At 36.6% G+C, this 12387-nt stretch overlaps 1 protein-coding gene across 6 annotated transcripts in view; it reads right to left on the reverse strand.

The window, feature by feature from the left end:
* Positions 1 to 12387, reverse strand: part of OSBPL9 (oxysterol binding protein like 9) — a 114604-nt gene that overhangs the window by 44193 nt on the left and 58024 nt on the right. For 2 of the 6 annotated variants that reach the window (XM_011370506.2, XM_011370505.2), the window contains exon 1: positions 6124 to 6303. The exons of the other annotated variants lie outside the window; for them this stretch is intronic. In XM_011370506.2, the coding sequence (XP_011368808.1) occupies positions 6124 to 6150 (27 nt within the window). In that variant the 5' untranslated portion in view covers positions 6151 to 6303. Of the gene's footprint in view, positions 1 to 6123; positions 6304 to 12387 lie in introns of those variants that run through there. 6 annotated transcript variants of the gene reach the window in all.

Consider the following 12387-nt stretch of genomic DNA (forward strand, 5'->3'; position numbering starts at 1 on the left):
AATAACGAGGATCCACCATTTGTATCCCCAGGCCCTCAACTAGTTAGTGTCTAATGTATAGAAGGCACTCAAGTGAATATTTATTTGATGTATAAAAACAAAATGAATAACTAAATACCATATAACACATGTAATTTAATAGAGATCTATTATCAAAAAAAGGATATAAGTATAAATTGTATTTAACGTTCCTTTAAGAAAACAAACAGTAAGTTGAACTCTGAAGAAGATAATAGATAATAGTAATTAAAAAGTAATTACCTTATGCAAGATAAATAGAGAATGAGTAATATATAAGTTATATTTTTAAAAAGCTATTTTACTAGAGATACACACACACAAAACACATAAAAAAAAAAACATTAAACACATATTACTCCTGGGGACTGGAATTGAAGGAAGGGACATTTGCGACAAGAGTTCTTTTAGTTTTTTACTTTATACATTCATGTTGTCTGATTTTTAAAATAAGTATGCATTTATTTAAATACAAAAGCTTTATGTTAAAAAATAGAAAACTACAGATTATAAATATTTTTCAAAATATTTATAACTTTTAGCTTGCAAAATCATCAGTACTATTCTTTTAAAATTATCTACAAAATGCTAAAATGTATTAAGAAAGTAAATTTGGCAATGCTGAAGCTGCTCAGATATACCTTTCCAAGCAAAATAAAATGCAGCATAACAAATTTATAACATCATTTACAGATAAAGCACAAACTAGCAAAAAAGGCACTTAAAAATTAGCAATCACCACTATACCAGAACAAATGCTAAGAAAAGTGGCCAATAAAACAAAGCAGAATACTTATTTTTCCCTCCATATCCTTCTTGCCAATAACATGATCGCGATTCAACATTCGAGAAAGCAAACTCATAAAAAACAAAAACACCTAATACATCATTCCCAACAAAGCACTGTTTGACCACACGGGACTGGCAATCAGCCAAAAGTCTTCTTTTCACATATTAGTTGATCAAGCTACCAGAATAGCTTTCTTAAAAGTTACAGATTAAGTTATTCCAGGATTTAAATAATCTCTGAGTGGCTTACTGGTATAAGATGGAAAAAATACATTCTTTCCTTCCCCAACTCTAGATTACTGCTTATCATTCACTTTAACAGCATTCTGGAAAGCAAAAAGTCTCAATGTTTTTAAGGGTCTACCAAAAACAAAAGTTTCAGGTAAGTTTCCTAGAAATCTGTTCTATATATAACTAGGAGAAATTTGCATTAAACACGTGAGTCCTTAAACTGAGTGTTCTAGTAATTTGAGTTTTGAAATAACTGCAGAATTCTCATTTATAGCATAATCCTTACTGAAAATTTGATTACAAAGTTTTCAAAAACATTTTATAAATGAATGAAATAAATTCTGAAATGTGCCTACCTGTTAGCATTTAAACAAGATGATCTTGTAGATTAAAAGTCAGAGCATAACTCACAAATAACTCATTTATAACTCATTTAGTTATCATAAAGGATTTATTATAAGTATGGATACTAATTTCTTTTAAGGCTAATTAAAAGTTTTTAAGAAAAAAAGAAATTGAATAGGAGGAAGGACATTGTACTGTACAGGCAGTATAACAAGAAAGACCTGGCTGGCAATGACAATTGATCTGCCCCTCTAAGAATTCATTCTCTCATGCCAAATCTTCTCATGAGTACTGTTTTACACATACTACTCTGGGCTTAGAATTCATCGTTACAATAATGATTTATTCATTGGGCATCCCTCATGACTATGCTTTGGGGATGCCAAGATGGAGGAGATACAGACCCTGGCCTAAGAGTTTCAATTCTATTAGAGGATATAAACATCTGTCTACAAATAATTGATTTAAGCATGATAAAATAAGCAATTATAAGATATTCAAAGGAGTAAATTAAGAGATGAGAAAGGTTTCACTGAGGTTACATTTTAGAGTGCAGGATTTGGACAGAGATAGGAAGAAAAAAGTATTACAGCACGGGCCCTGCTGGAAACAGCATAATCAGATGGAATATTTGAACTTCTCTTTAATGAAGTGACTGCAGAAATGAGGGCAGGGTTAAGGAAACTAAGAAGGGATACTGAAGTACCCAGGAGAAGAAGCTACTACTCAAAGGATCCTCTAGTTGTAGGAAACAGCCACTATTGGAAATACATCAAATCAGAGAAGGAGCAAGAGGGATAAATACCCCCAACGGTTTTCTTTTCTTCCTTCCACATTGCTGCTGCCGCCCATCAGCTAAACCCAACCAGAAGCCAGAGGATAAAGAATGACACAATCTGTAAAGGTCAGCCTCCTGGAGCAGGAGCAAAGGAAAGCAGATAATAAATCTGTAGGAAAAATGGAGAAAACCACAAAAGGCATACTCCTAGACTCAGGGCTAGTATAAGCACAAAGAGAGGCAGGAAAGCAGGAAGCCAAATGAGAAACAATATTCTCTTAGAGAAGCATCAGATATTTTTCAGATCCAGATGCTGAATCTGAAAGGATACCAAAATTAGTGGCTGAACTAGAAAAATTACTAGGGTTTGGGGAGTAATATGAGCAATGGATGAAGAGCAGCACCAGAGCAGCACCTCAGTTCTCTCTAGAAAAAATAAAGGAACAAGAATCACAGGGCTCCACTCCTAGTTATTCTATTCTCTGTCACCTTAGGCAAGTAGCTTGGCTTCTCTGAGACTGATTCCTCTATGAATTAAAACTCCAAGATCCTTTTCAATTTCAGGATTCTGTGAAGCCAATCACCAGGCAAATAACCATGTTCATCAGATGAGTAAATGTCTTACCATACTGAAAAAACCTGGGGTCCGCTTATTCACTTTTGAAAAAAGTTAACTTCATTAAATAAAGACAATAAGAACTTACAGGTTCCAACTGCAGCTAAGTCCTCCATGGTATGACAATGTTAAAACACAAGCAAGCTCTATCATTTAGTGTAACCTTGAAACAGTGAGAAAAACTAATGCAACCAGATTTTAAAATATGCTCTGGAATGCAGAGAATACAAAGAAACAAATGAGTAAGCAGAATAACTTAGTTTAAGTGGCACATTTTGGGCGAAAAAAATAAACTGCACAATCAATAGAGCAAAGAAGCAAAGTTCTTAAACATGTCTCCATAAATAAATGAACTCCAGTGTGGAAAGAAAGGACTACAAGTCTGAGTCAGTGTCCCTCCTTTCTCCGTACACACACGTACACACACACACACACACACACACACACACACACAGCCACTGCCATGCCTTCATTACACAAATATTCATTGAATATCTGTTATGTGCTAGGTTCTATCATCTTTGAAGGACATCTTTAAGGACAATATAGACAATAGCAAATATAATTAAGCATGAACATCTTCAGGAATGGGCTCAAATTTCACCACTTACAAAGCAGTCAGACTTCTCTAACCATCAACATACTCTTTTTCCTATGACACTACCACAGAACCAATTTGTGCTGACACTGCTACTTGTAGTCTTTCATATAGATTGGGAGGACAGGAAGCTTGTCTGGGAATCTGCTCATCATTTATAACACAGTTTCTAAACATTTTCTACAATCGTGTCTCTCAAGTGTGGCAGCAACCAGGGTGTTTGATGACTTGGGAAATCTTTCTAAACCACAGGGAAAAACCTAATTCCAGTAAAATGGAGCCAAAGGTTTGCACATTTAGGACACATTAAAGTTACATATTTTAATCATTTAGCAAGCATTTACGGAGCACCTACTATGTGCCAGGCACTAGACTAAAGATAAAGGCCCTGGAGATACGAAGATGAGTAAGATCTCTGATCTCTATGAGATTAGAGTCTAATACAAGAAACGGATATGTGGACAAAAAATATACAATGCAACCTAGCGAAGGCTGTAATATAGAGGTACAAACGAAGTGCTGTTGCAGTGCACAAAGGACAAGTGTAATTCTAAATTGTTCTGTCTAAAGAAAGGAAGACATCAAAGAAAAAGTAATACAGGAGCTGTGTGTTAAAGGATGACCTGAAGGCTTATCATTTGATAGAATTCTGAGCAATTATAATTCTAAGCAAGAGGGAAAGGCTGTGAAATGACAAAGAGCTATGTAAGGCTATGGCATGTTTTAAATGATCAACGGTTCACAGTGCTAAAGTAGAGCACCTGCAGCTGAGTCCAGATCCAAGAGGGAGAAATTAGGAGCAGGTTGTCCAGGGCCTTAAAGGACATGCCACACAGCTGGACTATGGCAAGAGATGTCCAGAACAGACTGCTAAACACAGGAGTGAGTTAGTCGGATTTGGTTTTGGATAAACAGTATGGGTAGAGGGAGTCTAGTGATTGGGAGACTCGTTAGAAAGTTTTGTGGGAGTCTAGGTGAGAGATGATGAAGGCTTGAATTAAAGCTTTAAAATGTGGACAGAAACAGATCAAATCCAAGAGACATTACAAAGATGAGTTTAACAGGACCTGGTAATGGACGTGGAAAATAAAGGAGATGGAAAACAGCTTTAAATGACTAATTGTCTGTGTGTGGTGGAACTTTTAGGGAGATACACTCGGCTTAGTTATATTTTCAGCCTAACGGCTATTCTTTCAAATGTAAACCTTTACTGGAAAAATTTCCTAAATATAATTTTAGGCTAAGAACATTACAGTAATCATAAAAAACTGTCTTTTTATATAAAATCTCCATAAACATCAGTTATCAATCTACACTATAAAGTTTATATACTGATGGAACTTCACATATTCCAGAGGACATCCTAGACTTTGCTTTCTAGGATGAAAGCTTGATATCCTCTTTCTTAAGCAACAGACTGCAAACCATGCAACTGCCTGATTTTCCAATCAGCAGAATATGGTTGTTATCACAATGCTCTTTTCTGGCTGAACCAAACTTACACCGAACTAAATTCCCTGCTGATCTTCCTATCGACTGGGGATGGTTCAGTAATTAGATTCTTACCAAAAACAATCTTTTCGCACTAAAAAACAAAACAAAACGCCATATCATCTAGAACTTTAGAAACATCAAAATGGATATGACCATTAGCCTTTGTAGCCCAGTATTTATTGAGGGGCACTTCAAATATAATATCATCTCTGTGAAAACCAAACTAAGGAGGAAATAGATCCAGCTTCTGTTATCTTTATTTCCCATTTAAGCTCTCAGACTAAAAATCTGATTTTTCAATACAGGCAATGTACTGAGATGATTTAGGCAGTGGATGAGAATTCTCAATATAAAGTTCACTACAAAAGGTTTTAAAACTGCTATTCTAAGTTTCTGCCTAGCCTCTCTGCCAAAACTAGGAGAAATAATTACTTGATATGTTCTTAATTTTCTAAACAGCAAAAGATAAACAGTTTAATCAGCAAGCAAAAAACCAAATTTTACTTCCAATTAGCAAAAAGTTCAATATTTCTCACTTTCATAACAAAAATACTTTAATACAGTATGAATGCCACAAAAATGCATAATTCAAACATGCTTCCTATTCATTATACTCAACTTTCCAAACTAAACCTTTCCCTTCAGTTTTTATAAGCCCCATACAACTATTCCAAAGTTTTCAATGTTTTCACACAAGCTGCCCAAAAAGCATAAAACCACCTTCCACCCCAGACATATACTCACAAATAATAATACCCATAATTATTACACACACACACACACACACACACACAAAACTGGGACAGACAAGAACGCAGTGCCAAAAAAGAACAACAGAAAATGTCTGGCCTGCAAGCGGAGATTCTATTAATGGACAACTGGTCAAAATTAGGTTTTCACATTAAGAGAAAGCTTAACTTTTGTGTTAATATAACATCTTGAGGCTGCTTTCGAAAGGAAAACAGGGTTCCACAAATACGAATCGAAAAAGAGGAAGAGATTCTCTCCAATCTGATTTGGTGGCGAATGACCTCTCCGTGGAACAGGAGGCCACTAGCCCCAGTCTCCAATTCATCTCAGCCGAGGAAGTGAGGAGAGCGCTCGGGGAAGAGAGGGCCTGGGCAGCCACGTCGTCCTACTCACCCCAGAGGGCAGCGAGCAGGAAGCAGGGAGAGGGCGACATTCACGCCCACAGCCCCGGGCAGACAGCAGGGACCCTGCCCCCTCTCCCAGACCCTTGGGGGGTCTACTCACTCCGCAACTGGCGAGCAAGAAAGCCATTCGCCGAGGCCCCCGCCCTCTGTCCCTCCAGGGGACGGGGCCGGAGGCCACTTCCGAGCACCCTTTTTTTCTTCCCCCTCTGCCAGCTTGCAGGGCGGGCTGCGTTGCAGACTGTCCTGCCAGGTTCAGCAGGTCCCCGGGGATACCCTCTTACCCTTACCCCGGCTCCGCCCCGGCCTCGGGGACGCACCGATTGGCTGGGCCTGTCTGCTCCTGGCAAAGACACCCCTGGCGATTGGCCATGGGTCACCTGCTGTAAGAGAAGGGAGCAGCTGACAATTGGCCGTTAGGCCAATTTTGGGTGGAGAGGTGAGAGAGAGCCAGCCACAGTGGGAGGGGCAGGAAGCAGCAGGAGGTCCCAGCTCTCTGGCCCCACCCACACCGTATCTGCCGTCCCCTCAGGTGGAGCCCAGGGATCAAAGGGGGCCTCGCAGTGCCCACGCCAGGACTTAAGCCTTGGGACACACAACTACCGCCTCCAGGAAAGGGAGGTCAGCGCCCGAGAGACCTCAGCTTGGCTTCCGGCCTTCGGCCCGGGTGGTTCCTTCAGAGCGGCAACTGAGTAAGGACCAGGACAAAGACGTAAAATTGCTTTACACCCACTGTTTCTAGCTCGCCATCCCAAATATTTTGGCAGCTGTGGAGCCAAGTTTCATCTTAATAACTGCTTTGCTTACTTCCGGAAAGTTGTTTGTGTCGCGTGGTGGGGAAGTGGTGAAGAGGGGGAGGGGAGGAGGCACAGTATCAATAAACGAAAGTATGAGTGCCAGTTTTTATTAATCCAGGGAAACATTATGAGCCTGCTGTTGTGCCACAGCTCCATAAGGAATGTGGGTGGCTTGTGAAGATGCTTCAGGAATCCAAATGTCATAACTTAAAATTAGATAAAATTTTGGACTTAGAAGACCTCGACAGATAATTATCCAAAATGCAGGAAATCACAGGCATAAATGATTAACTTATTGATCTGGAGGACAACCTCTTTATCGCTCTTACGATTTTTCCTTATGCTTATTTATATATACCCGTAACTACTAAACTCGTAAGCAGCTAATATATTTTTGTAGCTCTGTACAACTAGCATAGTGCAAACTGTGCAAAAGGCTCAATAAATGCTTTGTGCGCTCAATGTTAAAGATAGGATCAGTTTGTTCTATGTAAGTTTTTTCAAAATGTCCAATATCAAATGCACTCCGTTCCACATTCACTCCTCAAAAGCTGGTCCTCCTCCATAGCTCCCTATATCAGTAAATGAAAAACACTACCGTCCACTCTAATATGTGAACCACGAACCTAGCAGTCCGTAACACCTCCCTCGATCCCTGTTCAGTCCATCACCAAGTTCTGTCATTTTTACCTCCTAAATACATTCACGCATCTCTCCATCACCACCACTCAATTACAAGTCCTGGCTTCTTGCAATAATCTCCCTAGTAAAGTCTTCTTGAATCTACCCTAGCTCCTCCAATTCATTCTCAACACTATAACCACAGTAATTGGTTTCCAAAACCAATTTCATTACACCTTCATCACCACACTCCAATCAAAAAAAACTTCAACTGTTTTCATTGATACTACTCAGTCTTTAACAATGGCATATAAGATTTAACCTGTCCCCTAGCTCCATCTATAACTTCCACTCCCTTTCTGCATTCCACACAATGGCCTTTTTCAAGCTCTTTCATTTTGCCCTGGACCTTCCAACCTCAGGACCTTGGCACATGCTTTTATTTCTGTCTATTAGACTGTCCCCTTGACACCAATTCCTTCTATTCATTATTTACTTCTACTCATTATTTCCTCCTGTCTATGTTAATTCTTCCTATTATGTTCTCATAACCCATGCAACTCTCCATGTGAAACATTACAGCTATAATTTTACATGTATTTGAGTTATTCTTTTCAATTAACTTTGACTTTACATACAACAAAATGTATCCATTTTAGGTGTACCATTCACTGTTTTGATAAATGTATGCACACATGTAACCACCACATCAAGTAAGACATTTCCATCACTGCTCCTTAAGCAGTCAATTTCTCCAACCACTGCTGTTTTCTAGTTATTCTTTTTAAAAAATTTTGTTCAATTATTTAAACTAAAAAAAAAGTACACACATTTCTCCTACCCTCCTCTCACCTACGGCAACTACCAATCTGTTTTCTGTATCTATTAGTTTTTTGTTTTAGTTTTTAAATTTAGATTCCACATATAAGAGATCTTACGGTCTTTCTCTGACTTATTTCACTTAGCATAGTGCCCTACAGATCCATCCTTGTCACAAATGGCAAGATTTCATTCTTAGTATAGTTTAATAATATTCTATTGTGTACATATACACATACACACACACACACACCAGAATTTATCCATTCATCTATCAAGGGACACAGGTTGTTTCCATATCTTGGCTACTGTAAATAATTCTGCAATGAACATGGGGTGCATAAATCTTTTTGAATTAGTGTTTTTTGTTTTCTTTGGAATAAATACCCAGAAGGGGAAAATGCTAGATTACATGGTAGTTCTATATTTAATTTTTTGAGGACTCTCCATACTGTTTTCCATAGTGGTTGCACCAATTTACATTCCCACCAGCAATGCACAAGAGTTCCCTTTTCTCCACCAACATTTGTTATTTCTTGTCTTTTTGATAATTCTAACCATTCTAACAGGTGTGAGGTGATAGCTCATTGGGGTTTTGATTTGCATTTCCCAGATGATTAATAATGTTGAGCACATTTTCATGTACCTGTTGGTTATCTGTATGTCTTCTTTGGAAAAATGTCTATTCCAATCTTCTGCCCATTTTTTAATCAGATTGTTTTATTTGCATTATTCTTTGATAAATGTTTATGTTCAACAGTAGATTGCAAGGTTAATGAGGAAAGGATCTACATATCTGATTTTGTTCAACATCATATCATCAGTATTCATCCAAATGCCTGGCAGGTATTAGGTATTCAATAATGAATTTCCTATGGGAATAGATTCTGAAAATAAAGACTTCTATGAAAAATAAATTATAAACTGTGATAGAGAAAGAAAAGTGTTAATTTTGCCAGATGTACAAGGTCAATGTCTAACAAGCTACACTAATACCCTTTAAAATTTTCCTTTAATATCTGCTTTTCTAGACATTAATTTTGTGCCTGAGCAGCAAAGGACTTAATTCAATATTAGCTGATCAAGCAGTTCTCTGAGCCAGAGGAAAAAAGCATACATCTCTAATTCTGTCTATGTACTGTACTACTTGATCCTTATATAAGCGACAGAATACTTATTTATGTGATTCTTGCTTACCGGTTCTTTCATGTGCTTATGTCTTATCTCCCCGAGCAGACAGACCCATGGGACCATCAAGAACTTTGTATTTAACAGTGTCTACCCAAGTGTTAGATTTTTTAAAAAGTGTCCTCCAAATCTCCATCAAGATCATCGTGGGTCAGTAGTTTCAAAATATAATGCACTATTATTTTTGACAGTCTAATATAAATAGTTAAGTTCTAGTCATTAGTTTTTAATGATAGGCTTGAGTGTTAAAATTAGAGATAATGGCAATAGAGAATATGATTTATGACAGTCTCTTAACAATAATACTGAGTTTTCCTCAATTGCATATATAAAAAATTCTATGTTCTAGTTACATACTTAAAGAGGTCATAGCTGCAGTCCAATTTCATACTAGAGATAACTATTTGTTATAGACATACAGGTTCTCATTTTCCTAATCCTAGTATAAAGTTAGTATGCATAAAAGATGTAGCATTTAAAATGAAGAGTAATTACACGATACAAGAAAACTTTACCCATTTTATCCCAAGAAACTGTAGGACTTCTAAGCAAATTTGGCAACTCAAATGTTTTTAAAGAAATCTACAAATTGTTTCAAAAGGAAGTTAAGTGACCAATGCCTTAAACCCATATATGACAACTGATTACCAACCCATATGTCAAAAGGATCTTCAATACTTACCTTTGAACTACATAACTGATTAAATTGTTTTTTTTAAAATTTTGGTTCAAGATAAAGAATAGACTTTGGTGATTAACAAGCTTTTTAAAAAATGCTGTACACCTTAAGCTTATACAGTGATATATGTTACAATGATATCAATTATTTCTCAATAAAACTAGAAAAAAATTTAAAAATTATGAAATAAGAAAAAGTAAACTTAAATTTCCCTCCTGCTGCATCCCATTTATATATTAACAATCAGAAAAAAAAACACTAAGGTTCAGAGTGAGGGAGTCTTTAAAATGGCAGGAAGTCTATTGAGTAAAAATAGGCCATTACCTATAGCTATAAAGATGAAAAATTACTTTACACAGAATTCATGTACTACTTTCAAAAATATTATTTCTACTAGAGAGTCCATTAATGTTTACCCATAAGTCACATTCTGCTCTGATGTCATCTCATAGTTGACAAATACTTTTGATAGAAATAGAAAAAAAGAAGAAACAGGTTTCAAAATACCATAGTTTCCCTAGGAATGTGCCCAGCAACTCCGGCCAAATGAGTGGAACAGATAACATTACTGCACAACTCTTGGATATGTAGCTCCATTATTTTGTCTGACCAGTACCCAGAAGTCTCAAAAGTAATTGTTTCCACACATAAACTTGGCCAGCTGGAATAACTACACCACTTGATACATGGTAGAAGCAATCCCTACCTTATGACCAAGGGTACCACATTCCATGAGTTTGTTTGCAAATTATCTGCAATTCTAAGTACATTAATAAACAAAAAGAAATATTTGTTCAAGGTTAGGAATGAACACTTTCCACATAACCCCGCAATGGCTATGATAGTGTACTGTGTACTGCTTTGTTCACCACTGTATCTTAAGCATTTTCTCACACAGAGACTGGCATGTATTAGGTGCTTAATAAATGTCTGTTGAATGAATAAAATGCCAGGTATTATGCTATAAAAATAGCATTGAAAATGGCTAGTCTAACAAGCAGAAGAGAGAAAGTAGAGAGTCAAAAGGCTGTTGTTTTTCTATGTGAGCCTTTTGGTACCATTCAATTTTTAAAATTAGGTACTGCTGCCCCCATTTTTACAGGTAAAATCTACATTGGTCACTTAATTTTATTCTGAAACAATTTATAGATTTCATTAAAAACACATGAGTTGCCATAATTTGGCTAGAAGTAAACGGCTCCTTGCCACAAGATGGATGAAATGGCTTTGTATTGTGTAATTACTCCTCATTTTAAATGCCCTACCCTTTATGCACTCTAACTTTACATTAGGATTAGGAAGTTAACACATGGGAACTATGTGTTCATCTCTAAAGTAAGGGTGTGGGAAAAGCTACTGCTTTTATATTATATACTTAGTTTAAAATTTTTGAGAAGCACAACTTACTTATGTCATTATTGTAGTTTAAAAAAATTCAATCCTCATTATGACTTTTATTTCTTTTACTAGCTCTGTAAAGGCAAGGACAATATGTTCTTTATTCACAACGATATCCCTTATAACCAGTATAGTGCATGGAACACACAAAGTGTTTAATATTTACCAAATGACTTTTCTGAAGTTATTCACTATATGTTCTGAACTGAGCATGAACTATTTTTAAAAATTTTAACTTTATTTTTATAAAGGCAGGAAAATATATAAGTTCTAAAAGATTTCCATAGAAAACACAGTTAAAATAAATTTCTGGCAGTTTAAGGAATAACCTTTAACATCTATAAAACTGTACCATCTGTTTAGCTGTTTTCCAAGAGTTCAGACAAATGGTCCAATACTAGTACAATAGAATTATTTTTAAAAAAATGAATCCTAGAATCCTAAGTTCTAATTTAATAAATAAGTAGTATGTGAAGGCAGAGTGGAGGCAGATAGCATTTCAGAGAGAGAGAACATCATGAGCAAGAATGTGGAGATCAGAAATGAAAAGATGTGTTCAAAGGAACACACCTAAGTTCTAACTTAGGAACCAGAAATTTATTTTCCCTCAGTAATAACAAGGTTGGCAATAGGCCTTAGTGGAATTTTCCTTCGTTATAGGAAACCCAAGTAATTGGCTACCTCTCCAAACCACTTTACCTGTGGAAGAGGTGACACATCTATATTGCAATCATTTCCTTTGGGAAACCAAGAGCCTCAAGGGAGAAAAATAAAACATTTATTTTTCTACATGATACAAAAATAAAATCTAATGAGGCTGGGGAAACAATACAATAGTAGTAAACAAATCTGTACATATTGAGAA

This window comes from Pteropus vampyrus, unplaced genomic scaffold, assembly GCF_000151845.1.
Source record: "Pteropus vampyrus isolate Shadow unplaced genomic scaffold, Pvam_2.0 Scaffold170, whole genome shotgun sequence".
Classification (NCBI taxonomy): Eukaryota; Metazoa; Chordata; class Mammalia; order Chiroptera; family Pteropodidae; genus Pteropus; species Pteropus vampyrus.